The sequence below is a fragment of the Meleagris gallopavo genome, chromosome 21 (assembly GCF_000146605.3).
Source record: "Meleagris gallopavo isolate NT-WF06-2002-E0010 breed Aviagen turkey brand Nicholas breeding stock chromosome 21, Turkey_5.1, whole genome shotgun sequence".
NCBI classification, from domain to species: Eukaryota; Metazoa; Chordata; class Aves; order Galliformes; family Phasianidae; genus Meleagris; species Meleagris gallopavo.
The window spans coordinates 138,831-153,874 of record NC_015031.2 but is presented as its reverse complement, the minus strand read 5'-3'; the positions used below and the strand labels follow the sequence as shown (position 1 = coordinate 153,874).

The 15,044-nt window shown below is 42.4% G+C and overlaps 1 protein-coding gene across 1 annotated transcript; it reads right to left on the bottom strand.

Annotated features, from left to right (window-relative positions):
* Positions 1 to 5,730: 5,730 nt before the first annotated feature.
* Positions 5,731 to 13,660, bottom strand: SLC13A2 (solute carrier family 13 member 2). The gene is made up of 11 exons (XM_010721710.3): positions 13,503 to 13,660; positions 13,036 to 13,172; positions 12,159 to 12,385; positions 11,323 to 11,503; positions 10,988 to 11,110; positions 9,889 to 10,110; positions 9,446 to 9,531; positions 8,682 to 8,803; positions 8,045 to 8,206; positions 6,993 to 7,130; positions 5,731 to 6,630 (listed from the first exon to the last, which is right to left on the bottom strand). The coding sequence occupies exons 1-11, from the start codon at positions 13,599 to 13,601 to the stop codon at positions 6,505 to 6,507; spliced, it is 1,623 nt and encodes a 540-aa protein (XP_010720012.1). The 5' UTR covers positions 13,602 to 13,660; the 3' UTR covers positions 5,731 to 6,504.
* Positions 13,661 to 15,044: the final 1,384 nt, after the last annotated feature.

Below are 15,044 nucleotides of genomic sequence, written 5' to 3'. Positions count from 1 at the left end.
CCCCTTTTTACCCCTTTTTTCCTCTTTTTTTCACCATGATGTACTTTTCCTTCCATCTCTTTTGACATCAGTGGCCAATGTCTGTGAGGAATTGCCTTGGGCCAGTGTGACTTTCAAAGGATAAGACAATTTGTTCCTTTGCCAGTGAACAGTTTATTACATTTCTAATTACTGTTATTAGCCTGGCAGGTGGTGCCATACATGATATTTTTACAACTGCAGATATTTCTTTCATGACAAAAAATAACCTGAGCAAGACTCAAAGCAAACAAGGCATTCTGCTAGAGCACATTTTTTTACTCTTTGCATGGTGCACGTGGCACAGAGCCACTGAGGAGTTTTAAGCTGAAAAGCACTGGCTCTTAAGACCTGAACCTCTCCTGGTGCAGCTTAAGGCTCTCATCCTATCGCTGTTACCCAAAGGAGCTGTGCTGGGAGGGTTTCAGGACTTGGCTGCCTTCACCATGCACCCAGGGCTCCAGGCAGGAGCTGGTGCTGGAGCAGAGCATGGCCGTGTGCTGGAGCCGTGCCCTGCAGGGGCTGTCCCACAGGTACCAACAGTGGCACTGTTTCAAAACTGCAAGGAGAAATGTATTGCATACCTGAGTGCACCTGGTGCCGAGCAAATGATAGATGTCACTCCCCTCCCCTTTCCCATCAGTTGTCTCATATTTCTGAGATACAGCTGTGTGGTCACAGCGTGAACAGAGCAAAGATTTTTCTTCTAGGCTAATAAGTGAGATGTTTTCTTCTTACAGAATCCTTCCCAAAGTGTAGAGGCATATGGTATGAATTCCACATGCCTCACTTCACTGAGGATAAAGGCTTTTGCTCCTAGAGCTGGGATGGCATGTGGAACCCACCCCTCTGGCCACCCTTCATGGTCCTTTCTATTGAGTATGCTGAATATATGCTGAATATATTGAACTTGAATGTAGCTCAGGTATGAATTTTTCTCTTGTCTGTCCACCATGCTTTCCATTAATGTCAGTACATCTTAAATCAAGAGGTAATGCTTGAGCACAAAATGAGAGGTATGTCACAAGGTGTCATTGGTGTTCCTTGTCTCACTGGTTTTCACCACTAATTATTAGAGAAAAAATCATTCTGCCTTCCTCCCTGTGCTTGGAAATTGGATGGAGCGGTTGGGTCCTAAAAGTCACCCAGACAAAGGTTGATGTGTTACTATTTTCCATGCATAAAGATGTGACACTAAAGGAATTACAAAGCTTATTTTGGATTGAATAGGTGGTATCTTCTTCTGCTTCTTTAGTGCCAGTTCCGACTCTTCATACCACGACACTGTTTGCTTTGGTGTACGTAGAAAAGGAAAAGCACAGGTGTGAGGAAGCTTGCATTGTACAGCAGTGTTATCTACAATGCAGGCAAGTGATTTATGATTGCATGTTTCATGTAGCAGGAATGATATTGCCAGAGGTAAGAATAAGGAGGAAAACTCAAGCTTGCTTCAGGTGACATCGTGCAAATAAAGAGGATCCTTTTGAGTTTTCTGGCAAGTCTCATCAGGATAGTCCTACAGCAAACAGGGAAATGCAGCTTTCCCTTTGCAGTTGCTTGAAACTGCTCCAGAGCAACCACTGAGTGCTCCCTGAGATCTTGATAGGCAGCCAGGCAAACTGGTGCCATAGAGCTAACGGTGCTGTGTTCCCTTCTGCACACAGCCTGCCCTACCGACTGTGTGCAATCCCATACAAACCATAGAACAACAGAAACATTCAGGTTGGAAAAGACCTCCCAGATCCCCAAATCCGACCCCAGTCTGCCCCCACCATGCCCACTGTCCACGTCCCTCAGTGCCACATCTCCACGTTCTGTTCACACGGACAGCTCTGACCACTTTTGCTTTGTAGAAAGAAACGAGGAGTTCCATAATGAGTAGAATGAATGATGTTTGGAGTCGTTGGGCTCTCTGCTCCCTTCCAAGGACCAGGAGGGCTCACTCTGGAGGCAGCTGTTGCAGGTGACAGCTGGTAGAAGGTAGTGGAGGTGTTTTGGAATGCTGCTTCTCATACTGAGCAGGGATCAAGAGGAAGGAGGAAATCCTTGTAACGTTGCTGGGTCGGCAAGAGAACTTCAATATGAAGTTGGCCGAGTGGTATAAAGTTGCAGCAGAACAAAGTTTTGACGTTGACCTTAATTAATGTTGATACTCAAAGTGCAGTCCCATCTAAAAGCAGTCACTACCAATGCTTTATTAAGATAAATACCTTATGCAGCCGTACAGTGTCTGAGCCTTGTAGCAGAGGCATCTGGTCTGATCCAAATCACGCATGTATGACTGGTTGTACTGGGTGATCTCGGTGGTCTTTTCCAACCTGAATGATTCAATACATGCTTCAATACATGTGTTGAGCACCCGAATTAACTTTCTCCTCTATTTTCAGAGTTTTCTTTCCGATTAACACATCTCTAATCTCACAGCTGTGCTGTGATGCAGTGCCTTTGGAAATTGGTCTACTTCTTCCATCACTTTCCCTTTAGCTGCTGCCTAAGGATGCTTTTCTGATCGAGATCAACCCAAGGTTGGCCTCATTCCGGACCTCTGGGCGTGCAGCCACTAGATGGCACGTTGCAAAAGCCAATATCCTGAGCAGCACCTTGATGGTTTTGGTCTGTTAGTATGATCAAAGGATAAATAGTATTCAATGTGCCCTTAATAGGGGGAAACACACAGCATCGGCAGTAGTGATTAAGTTCTATAAAGCTGTTGTTATTTTGGACGTGGTGCCATTAGCACATCCAAACCACTTCATTTCCAGGCTTTGGCACCTTGCTCATTGCTAACTTAAATCACACAGCTCAGTGAATCACGTTGTGAACAGTTTTATTGGCTCCACGTTGGAAAAAAAAAAAACAACTTTGAGGTTTGTGACATTCCTTGATGGCTTCCATGTACATATGTACCAAATCAGCCTGCTTAAGCTTTCTGTTCCCCGTTTGGTGTTACTCACGTGCCAATGTGCCATGGTTATCTGTGGGAGGAATTACCCCCAGGGGCGAGTGCAGAACTGTTCTCTCAGCTCTGGAGGAAGGTCCACGTGTCCATCGTGCTGCTACCAATCAGATTAAACACAGTCCCTTCATTTTTCAGTCTGCAGTGGTATTGGACTTTCAGTTTCCACCTCTTCCTTTGTTGCTTTTAATTCCCAATTCCACCCTTGTTGTAGCTCTCCATTATGTCTTTAGACGCCTCGTTGACAAACTCATTGAGAATTTTGGTTTATATTTTAATATAATTGTAGAGTATTGTAGAGCATATCATTTAGGTCTGTCTTTCTTGTATCCTCCAGCGAATTCTGTGCTCCTTACATTGTTTTCTAGTCCTGTTGGCTTGTATTTTGTTTTTGAATATGTAATTTTTCATCTTCTTGAGGTCATTTAATGTTCATTATACGAGAAGTGATGCATAGGCAGAGGCTGCCCAGGGGGGTGGTGGGCTCACCATCCCTGCAGGTGTTCCAGAGCCATGGGGATGTGGGACTGAGGGATGTGGTCAGTGGGAATGGTGGGGTGGGGTGGGGTTGGCCTTGGAGATCTGAGAGGTCTTTCCCAACCATATGGTTCTGTTATTTTATGACTCTGTCTATAGATGCTTCAAGATTTCAGGTCCTTTAAGATCCTTTTAATGTCTTTTAAGTGACTGGAAACACATTTTTTTTGCCTCTCCAAGCCAACTTCTGGATAAAAAAGCATGCTGGCTTTAAAACTGTCATCTCTTCTTTGAAGTCTCTTTATGATTTCAGCACTTGATAAAGTGACCCTTGCACCACTTGCATCCCATTTTACAAATTTGTTGATGATGAAGTGCCTTTCTCACCAGTAAGCTGTTTTCCTTGCTGTATTAATCTGCCTGAAATTCACCTGTTGTGGTCATGTGTTGTAGAAGTTTATATGTTTACCAGGATAAGTCCTTCATATTCTCTCCCGTGTACATGTGTGTGTCTGGGCAAGGCAAGGCAAGACAGCTCCATAACTGCAGGGAAAATGGAGGAGGTGACTGCGAGTCACTCACTTACTCACTGGCATTTGCTGTGGGAAACCTATATTTTGTGGTTTTGTAGTGCACTTGCTTTTTGGACAAGGCAGGCAAGAAGGCAGACGTCCCCTTCTCATCAATAAATTTATCACTTACGACTCTTATGTAAAGCAAACGTCGTGTCAGCTCTGAAATGAAGAGCTCCATTGGGATCTCATCTAACTACAGGTGCTGAGCTGGCAGTTTCACAGCAGATTGTGAAATTTGATCACACAATGGGAAATCGAGCCACTCCTTGAGGGCAATATCTGGAAACATAATGGGGAACCACCCTTCAAAGGCGATCTGGGTAATAATGGGGCTTAGGAATACTTTCTACCTGCTTTGCTTAGAAAATTATGAACATTTTTAATAGTGTTACTGCTTTTTGCACAAGCACACTATATTTAGATGCACCTCGACTGGTCCTGAGCTCAGACACACCCAAAGCAACAAACTGCCCAGCATGAAAATGGTGCTACCATCACCTCTAAGTGCATGCTATTCATGACATTTCCCGTTCCCCCCTTGTCCTGGTGTTATTGTTAGCTTCTCTCCTCTGTCCACAGGTTGCATCCTTTGGGATGTTTGTTGAATAACATTTGCTGCAGCTGCTTTCTGGTAAGTCCTGAGCCTTTATATACGCATACACACTAATGAACATGGAACACCCACATTATGCCCTGGCCCCGTGACACCAGGTGCTACTTGATGTCTTGAGATTGCCATAAAGATTGCACCTGTGCTCCTGCATGTCGTTATGCACACCACAGCCTCTGAATAATGTAGACTCATAGAAAAGACTTCAAAGAACCATAACACAGTTTTAAAGGGCTGGAAGGAGAGGCTGATGGGAGATGTTGTATGAATTCAGTGTTTCTTGCTTAGCTAAGCAGTAATTTAGGAGGACATGTAAGCCATGTGCAGGTATTTCAAAGAAAGCAAAAGGCCATCAAGAGCTGTGCACACTACCCTGATGTTGTAGACAAAGAGTGAGGAAGGGAGAGTTTGCTGTTTTATTGGGCCTTCACACATCGTGATCAGCAGAATGAAAATATTTGGACAGTTTGGGTATTATTTGATAGTGATAAATGCAAAGGGGGGAAAGAAAGTGAATGCATTAACAGTGACCTGAGAAAGTCTGTATGTGAATGAGATCAATTAGCCAGGAGCTCTTTAGTCAAAAAGAATAACATCCTTCCTTCTTGTGCTATGGACACTTGATGCATTGATGGATATGGATGGTATGGAATGGATATTACGATGGGTTGGTGGTTGGACTAGATGACCTTAGAGGTCTATTTCAACGTGAGTGATTCTATGTTAGAACCCTATCACATAATGAAATCAAAACATTGATTCTATCTCTCAAAGTTTCTGAAGAGTTAACAGCAGATTGTCCTTTCTGGGATCTTCCACAGCAATCGTTCCAAGAAAGCTATCAACACAAAGGGAACCAGTGCCCAGCAGGTACCAGAACTGTCTTAACATCTGGAACTGGAAATACTGCAGGTTGGTGCATTATATGCCAACAGACATCAAAAAAATCCACTATCTTTGTCAGTTTGGTCACTGGGAACCTGTGTGCTACTATGAAAATTGGTGTAGGAGAACAGGCATTGAACACTGAGCTATACTAGGGGCTTTGGAAAGGAAAATCTTGGTACTGATAGTGCAAGAAAATTAATTTGTTAGTAGTAATTATGACTTTAATGACAACAAATTCAACTGTGCTAACAGAATAAGGAAGCTCAGACAAACCATTGACACATGGAAGACAAGTGTATTTACAGTGATATTTGTACATGAGCATAAAAAACAGTAGCCTTTAATTAATCATATACACTTTAGGACACAAGGTTCTTCTCAGGGGAATATTTCTATTCCTGCCATGACGTTGCAGACTGTAATGCTGCTTAAATAACAACGGGATGGATGTTTCAGGATAAAAGCAATCTTCTACATTCATAACAGAGTGGGCTGTAAATATATACATTTCAAAGTCATAGGATAGGCTGACAGCAAGTGATTTATCTCTTGCCCACAGAATATACAACATTATGTACATAAGGAACATATACACTGGTGCCTGTAGGTGAATATTCACATTAGTGCTGATACACAAACACAGGCGTGAAGTCAGTACACAGAGTCTCTCCATCCTTTTATATACACAGTTCTTTCTCATTCACTGTAGATTTAGGACTTTACATGCAGAGCCTGAAAAACAATGTAGTACCTGGAGAAAATGCTCCCCTGCAGAGACAGAAAATCTGAAGACACCTGGAACAGCTGAAAGGCAGGAGGTTACCTCATCCTATCAATGGGCTGATTTTCCTCATAAATAGCAAGTCCTTTTGCACAGAATAGAGCTGTCTCTTAGCCACTGCCTCAGCAAAGCTTGGGTCAGTGATGGTTTTGCTCATGTTATGGTCCTAATAAGTGCAGTTTTTGGTTCCCTTGTGTTACTAGCAATACGTTGAGTTTGCCCAAGATGGGTAGGTATTCAGCTGGAACAAAGATGAAGCCCAGGTGTTGATGGCCAGATTTATCGTCAGAACGCCCAGGATGTTGAGTACAAATCCAGCTTTGGCCTGGAATTACAAAGCAAAAATGTTATTAATTGAACTGTATCTACACGTAGGCTTTTGGAACAGATACACATTGCTACTTCTGACTGCCATTGGAACATCTTCAAGAGGTCTTGAATGTTTTCTTAAAGCTCAATAGCTTCTTGATAAGGCTGTAAATATATACTTTATTAGTATATAAAGTGGGACCCCTATATATAAAGGGACTACTAATTAATTCAGACATTTATATTTGTCTTTCCACTTGATGTCAGAAGGGTGAGTTTTCTAACACTCTTTTAAGAAGAACCAATATTGGAGGGGGGAAGGGGAGAAAGAGATAAAAACTAGCCATAAAAATGATGAAAAGAATGTGTTTTTCTCACCATGTCTATAACCTTGAGATGTCCGTATGAGAAGACAATGGCGTTAGGGGGGGTGGCCACTGGGAGCATGAATGCCAACGATGCCGAAAGTGTACAGGGCAGCATGACATAGAGAGGATTGAGGCAGATAGATTGAGCCTGGGCAAGAAGGGAGAGCACAGATGATGGTTTTGGTACACAAAAATGCATAGAAACCTTTTGGCAGAATATTGTGTTTGCCAGAAATCATCTCTTTCACAAATGTGGTAACCACTCATATGTTGGGTCTCCTTTAGCAACTTCTACTCAACATCTTTGCGCAGCAGCAGCAAGAATTGGTTTTGTGGTCAATGCTTTGTGTTCCTGATTGTGGATTTTGAATCACTGCTAAGGTATAAATTAATAATAATGTCTGTATTTGACTCAAAAACCAGGAAAGAGTATAAAGGGCCTTCAGAAGATTGTGAGCAAAGCTAAATTATTGGTGGAAACTCTGAAGGTGAGTGGGTCATCTTAAGGATTATTGGAGTCTGCGTCCTGTGCAAAAAGGTTTTGGTGGTTCTTACACCAATGTCAATCTGGAGCCACCATTTCACACTGCAGAATGACATCTATCATTGCAACAGGAGTTTCTTGGGGCTATTCTGAATTAGGTCACAGAGCTTGACTAATGCTATCGTCTTCAGACTTCTGGAAGGCCAGTGGTTGGAGTGAAATACGGTAATGGAATGTTACAGGGAAACAAATGCTGCTGCTTTCTTTGTGCAGAACAAATAGGAAAAAACGAGTACAGCTGGCAGTGACCTCATGGGGTTATTTAGGCCAGAAGGCAAAGTCTACTATGCCAATGAGTTTAATCCCTTTACTTTTCCCCAGTAATGATTTTAGGAAGGTTGAACTGAGCGCACAGTGTGTGTGAATTTATAAGCATTCACATACATATGTATTTATTTAAAGTCTTGCCTCCTGATCAGATTACATGAGCCAGTGCTTGGCGGTGTCAGCCAGCCACCTCTCATCACTGAGCATACCCCTGCCTGAAAGCTGCCTTTACAAGGGCGTTTTGAACTCACCATTGAAGCCAGGATGGGGAGAAAGAGGGTGGTGGTGGCCACGTTGCTGGCACACTCAGTGAAAGTAGCAATAAGGAGGCACAAGAGGAACGCAATGGCTGGATGAGGGATGTGCTCCAGAGGAGTCAGTTTGGTACCCAACCATCCGGACAGACCGGATTCCTGTAACAGAGGAAAAATGCCTGTCAGGACAGTAGGCTGATGAAGAAGTACCCGTATCACAATCCAACTATGTTTCCCTCATCAATTCTGCCCTATGGAACTTCTCATACAAACTGCTTTCTGTAGAAATGTGTGTAGAAGCTGTAAGGACTGTGTGGGAGACGCATCCTGGAAGTGTTATCTTCTGCTTGCCGCATTGATCAAATTGCATTTAATAGAATCTTTGGTATAATGGGGTATTTTCTTCATCACCCACTCTTCTAGAAACACAGTGAATTGTGCTGCTGTGCTGTACCATGTTGTTTGCACGGGCTACAAGGCACATCTCATCATAGGACTGCTCCTAAGGATGAAATCTGTCCGACCGCCACGTGTGTTTGGTGCTCCCAGCGTGCCCTCTTGTGTTCTGGGAGAGCACATGTGAAAAGCAGAGGAGGAAACACCCACGGAGAGCAGGTAAGCAGAGGAGTGTTACCTCACTGCCTTTGGCCAAGGCAAAGCCACCTCCCAGCAGGAACACGATGTTCCATGGCATTTTCTTGTGAACTACTTTCCAGTTCAGGAGAGCTGGAGGTGCTCGGATCTTTGTCTCGCTGCCTACAATCCAAACAAGAATTGGTTGTATATTATATTCTCCAAAGAAAGCGGTACTTGCCAATGAGAGGTAGGCTTAATTGGAATACAAGGACATTTCTGTCAGCGAGATCAACATGGCTTTGGAATAGTCTCCAAAAGTGGGTGAGGAGATTTTAAAAATGTGCAAAAATATTAATGAGTAACCTGCAATTGCTTCAAAAAGCAAAGTGGAGTAGATGCAAAGTAAGAGTGGGTTAGGGGAATGGCAACATATCCAGAGAATGGCCTCTTCTCCCAAGTAATTAGTGATAGGATGAGAGGTAACGGCCTCAGGTTGCACTGGGGATGGTTCAGGTTAGATATTAGGAAGCATTTCTCCATAAGAGTGGTGATGCAGAGGCACAGCTGCACTGGGAGATTGAAAGTCCCCATCCCTGGAAGTGTCAGAACCATGGAGATGTGGCACTGAGCAACGTGGTCAGTGGGCATGGTGGGGTGGGCTGGGGTTGGACTTGGAGATCTGAGGGGACTTTTCATGGAATGTATGCCTAAAACATAAAACTATAACTATATAGGAAGAGCAATTTGAAATTTCTTTAGTGAATCTAAAATATAAGGTTTCCAGCATACTTGTTTTGGCAGCTGATGCCTTCATAAGCTTACCTGTCTGCTTCTTGATAGCGAATTCGGAAGGGATGATGAACAGCAAAAGTGAAATGAAGATGGCAACTGTAGCATCAGAGACAAAGCTGCAATGGATCAGTCAGAAAATTGGTGGTGTTTTAGGTGCATAAGGAACTGAAGAAACTGAATAATGCAATAATAAGTGCAAATTTTACTTCTAAACTTGGTATGATCGTGGAATATCCCGAATTGGAAGGGACCCCTAAGGATCATCAAGTCCAAATCCTGATGCCACACAGGACTACCCAAAATAATGCTACTGTTAGATGTTACTGTGTTAATTCACAGCCTAGGCAAGGATGCATCAGCAGGGAATCCTCATTAAGAAAATCATTTGGGAAGAGAAAAGCTAGGCTATGCTTTATTATTCAGTTGTTTCCTGATACAATTTTGCTCAGAGCAAGGAGGAGAAGTGATGGTACCTCGTATCATTTTTGTTGAAGAGAACTGTTGCCCATCCAGGTATGAAACCAGGGTCTCTTGTAAACCAGAGCAGTACCAGTAGGATGAAGAGGACCAGGACTGCAATCTCTGCAAATTTCATGGAACCCAATTTCTTGTTCTCGTCCTTAATAATTTGATAGGCCTGTTTCTCCTTGGTCTTTGCAGAGGGATCTCTCACACAACCAAAATTCTTCTGAAAACTAGAAAAAATGGGCAAGAAATATCAAAGAAATTTGCCAGATGTCTTAAGAGTTAAGAATCTAGACTTTGTAACTCAGACACGTTGTATTATATATATATGTGTGTGTGTTAATATAAATTATATGTTGTGACATCAGCAGCCACAGATGTAGATGGTAACTGTATTGTATTCTGTGCTGCCAAGATTAAAAAAAAAACACTTTCCTGTCCCTAAAAGCTTTTGGTTGAAGTGTGATACACACAGGGTAATAATGACAAGAACAGTGTGACTGGCATTGTGTGATCACCAGGAAGCAAACAGTTGCCGAGGTTTTTAAATTTACTAAAAAGGAGGATTTACAAATAGGACCTTGAGGAATGAAACACCATTTCAGGTATTGAGAAAGCTCTTTCCAGTTGGAAGAGGTTGAGGATAATACCAAAGTGGTGGTCCAGGTATCACATGGGTAATGAAAGCTGTTTGCATGGGGTGTTGAACTGGGAGCTGACACAATGCTAATCCTGCAGCTCTGCACAGCTTTCGTCATGAGGGAATTTACCAGCTCTATGCAGAAATCAATTTCCTGGCTTGAAGCACAGCAATCTTCTAGGATATGAAAGCAATGCAGCAGAACAGGTTGTGTGCAGATGGAGCTCCCTGTTTCCAGCCACGGAGTGTATTTTGCTGGGATTTCATCAGGTTATTGGAAAAAAAAATTGCAGTATTTTAACAGATACTCAGTGTGCGGTGCTGTTGGTCTCTGTTGTATCTGAATGCTTCTCTACTTGGTGTGTAAACATCAAGCATAGGCTTATCAGTGGAAGAATCACTCGTGGTACAGTATGTAATGAGTACTTAATAACAGACCTGTGCTCTAGTATGAGAAAGGTACTTACTTAAAGCCCAAGTACAGAATTTGCAGCCAAATCCAGGCCAAAATCAGCAACACAACCATGGTGGGAAAAGCAAAAGAGAACCAAGAGGCAAAGTTGATGACGTTGTCATTGTTGGGAAAGATCCTGCAAAATGTAGAGGGCTGTCAGCATCCCAAACTCTGCAGTCTCTTCTGTATTCAAAAACAGGAGGTGTTTTGAGGCTCCCCAAGGAAGAGAAGCCAACTTCCCTGCAGAGTTAGCAAACTGATATTTTCCTTCTCTGTATGAACTAGAAGTCAGCTGGAGCAGAAAGATGCATCTTAATAGATGTGTATTCCAAATCCAACCAGACTTACTCATCAACTTGTCCCTTCAGCACCAGATTTGGTGTTGTCCCAGTCAGAGTTGCAATCCCTCCAATACTGGCTGCGTAACAAATTGAGAGAGACATTCCTTTGCAGAGTTTCTTGTGCTTCTCGTCTACAGGGTGTTCATTTCTCTCTTTGCCTTCCTCAACTGCCAGAACATGGTTATTACCTAGGCCCCAAGATAGGAATGAGGGGGTTAGAGAAGCGACATTGGGTAGGAAAAGATCTTCTGTCTGTAAAATTCTGTAATTGAGGGCTAGGACACAACGGACTCAGAGCTGAAGGAGCCAAATTTCCTCGTTTTAGGAGGCTGGCATTGTTAAATCTTTGATATTCTGTCAATTTTTACTGGTTGTCGGTGAAAATAACCATTTTTCAGGAGAAGTTGATGTGATGAAGTCTGAAGAGATATTGTTGTGTGATTATATATCTTTGGATTAGAGAGATCATTCTTTGGATTAGAAAGATCATTTTAATCTCTAACCTTCAGGCATGAAATAGGCCAGAATCTGTCCCTCAGATGGACTGCTGTCTGACGAGTTACACAGCAGATTATAGTGGAACTGACATAATATAAGAGGAAATATCAAACCTAATGTGAGGTCTTCAGCTAATGCAGTGCTTATACATGTTGTTTTATTGAGCCACTGACCTTCATCCAAGTCAGTAGAACTTACTGTGCCTTTGATTCACGGAAGAGCCTCACAATTGCTGCAAGAACAGTCAGGATGCTTTAGATAAATTCCTTTTTCAGAACGACTGTGCCAGTGAAAAGCCATCAGGACATCCTATCCCAAAGAGAAAAATGCCCAGAGCCCATTCACCTTTTTCCTCCGTTTCTTTGAAGCTGTTTGATTTCGTTGGCTCTTCTTGCAGTTCAAAGGCCTTGTTGTCATTCTCAAGCACTTGGTTGGCTGCTTCAGATCCCACTTCTGACTGGTGCAACTGATCCAGAACCGCCTGTGCTATGGGCACCATCATGGCAGTGGTGGCTGTATTGCTGATCCACATGGACAGGAATGCAGTCACGAGCATGAAACCCATCAGAAGTCTGAAAGAAACAGGTTTGAAGAAGCTGGGTCAGAACTCAGGGCTTCCATGCCCTTTTCTGTTACAAAGTTTTGTTTACAAACGAGAGGTTTGGAAAATGCTCAGCAATCAGTTTAAGCAATAAGGAAAATGATCTTTTTTCTTTCTGTAGATTTATCCTACCTCTATCATTTAAGAGTCTCTTCTTACTCATATAAAATTCTAATCCTTGTTGCAGTATTACTCTGTTATTTGTCTCAAAATTATTCTTTAGATGAGATGTAGATTATACATCAGATGAAATGGGTTTTATCTTATATGCATTTTCATTCTATTGCTTTGTAATTTCCTTCTGTATTCCCTCTTCTTATGATCTGGGACAAATTAAATAGGGTAACGTAGCCTCTGCGTGGCTTAAAGCACCAGTCTGGCAAACAGTTGTTGTTTCCAAAACAAGCATCCCCCCATTTTCTCTTCTCCTTGCAATCAATATAGCATTTATAGAGTAGATATTTTCTATATTTCAGCCAAAGACTCCTGACTGTCAAAAGCTGTGCTCCTGCCCAAGCCCAGTAGCACCCCTGACTTTTCAGAATTGATTTCAGGCAACGCTGATAGGAAGTAATGCCTTGAAATCCTCTACCCCACATCGTTGTTGTGGCTGTTACTCACAGGGCTGGTCTGACACCAGTGATGAGCAAGACCCGCAGAGCAACGCGCTTGTGTAGGTTCCAGTTCTCAATAGCAATGGCCATCAGCAGTCCCCCAATAAAAAGCATATTGGTGTCCTTCAAATACTCCCTGCAGACCTACAGCATGGAGCAAGGGAGAGAGAACAGTGATAAGAAACCATCAGATAGAAATAAGGTGTTTTCTGAGGGGGGACCCTGTCCCAAAGTCATTAGTATGCTAACAATAGGTTGCATCTGATTAACGAATTTGCTTCAATTTCAGATTAGCAGCTCCACTCTGGGCACAATAGGTTCTATCCCATAAACATTTTCCCAGAATACATTTTCTCATAACATTGGTGCAATGTTTTCCTCTTTGATTTGCACTCTGGAAATCCCCCTGGCTGCAACACCCATCTAAGAGATGGCCATTAAAAACCAACATCAGACGAGACCCCAATCTCTTACTGCTGTCGAATCCATGATATTCATCATTGGGAAGAGCAGGACGGGAAGAAGTGCTGTGACAGCCAATGGCAAAGCTTCCGTGCACCACAGCAGTGCCATCAGGATGATAACATACCCACATTGGGCCTCCTGGAAGAAGGGAGTGCAGCAGTCAGAATGGGCTCTACACCTCACTTACGCTCTGAGAAGGCAACAGCCCGTTGTTATAAACATGCCTGATAAAGGGATTTGGGAAAAGGTTGTTTTCTGTCTTTTTCTCTCATCTGTCCCCCTAACTGCAGACCCTAATCCAGTGACAAACTACTCAACAACCCTGTCAAAACTGTGGGGAGAGATTGGGACCTTTGATGGGGGAAGACAGAAATAGATGACTTTGAACCTTTTATGATAAGGCATTGATGGTCCCTGCCTAGATATCTTGGTTTTGCTGATGCTGGTATTTTCTTTTCTTTTCTTTCTTTTTTTTTTTTTTTCATTTCTGTCTTTGATTTGCAGAAGTAATCTTCAATCTAGTCAAAGTTTCCCCATTTTTTCCTCTGCATAATTCAGGATGTGGCCCTGGTGAACCTCTGGTAGCTTCAGCAGCCTGCATTCTTTCTACTGGAAATACTGTTATCTATTTTTTTAAATCAGATTTTTAGCTTAGTACAGACTTTGAAATGCTGACAAACTGGTCATGGGTCAGTTTCATCTTCCATTGACTCTGAGTTACTTCTTTGAACAAAGTATGATCTCATGTTTCGCATTATCTTTTTTTTTTTCCTGAGAAAACAGACATGGTTTTGCTGCAGACAACCACTCTAAATTTTATATAAGACTATTTAACTCAGCCTTGGGCACCAGAAGGATTCAAAATACCATACCACAACATGGCATACTGCTAGGCTGCTGGGAAAAAAAACATGGGAAAGTGACGCTGCAGGACACATTATCTTCCTTAATTTGGAGCTGGCAAAATAATAGGAGCCAGCAGCGGTCAGAGCAAAGGATTTGGGAGAAAAAAGTTGTTGCATGGTCTTGGATTGAGAATGTCCACTCAAAATACACAGAATGGAGAGAACAAATGAAAGTGTACCAATGTTTATTGACTAAAGAATTAAGAAAAAGAGATTGAGAAGGTGATGGCTTGAGTACAGAGGATTAAACCAAGGAATGATGGAGGAAAGCAATCTTGGTGGCACATTACCAGGGATGGAAGAGTAATACTGGCAGAGAGTCCTGAAGAGATTTAAAGCCTTTTAAGCCTTATATTGAATGAGAGTGGCAGTAACCTTAATTATAGGTTCTGTCGAGCTCTGAAGACAGTTTCCCACTTTGATGGTCCCTTTTCTCCCTTATTTTATTGTTATGAAGATGCACCCATGGATGGCACCAATGGGAAATACTGACTGACAAAATCAAGGGCTTATTGTCTGGTAACAGCAGTCCCAGGAAGAGATGAAAAACAACACATCTACTTCTGGATACTTCAGAAATTTTATGATCCAAATCTCTTTTAACTCATTTTAACTTTGGCCTACAGAAAGTTAATTAGCAAAAAAA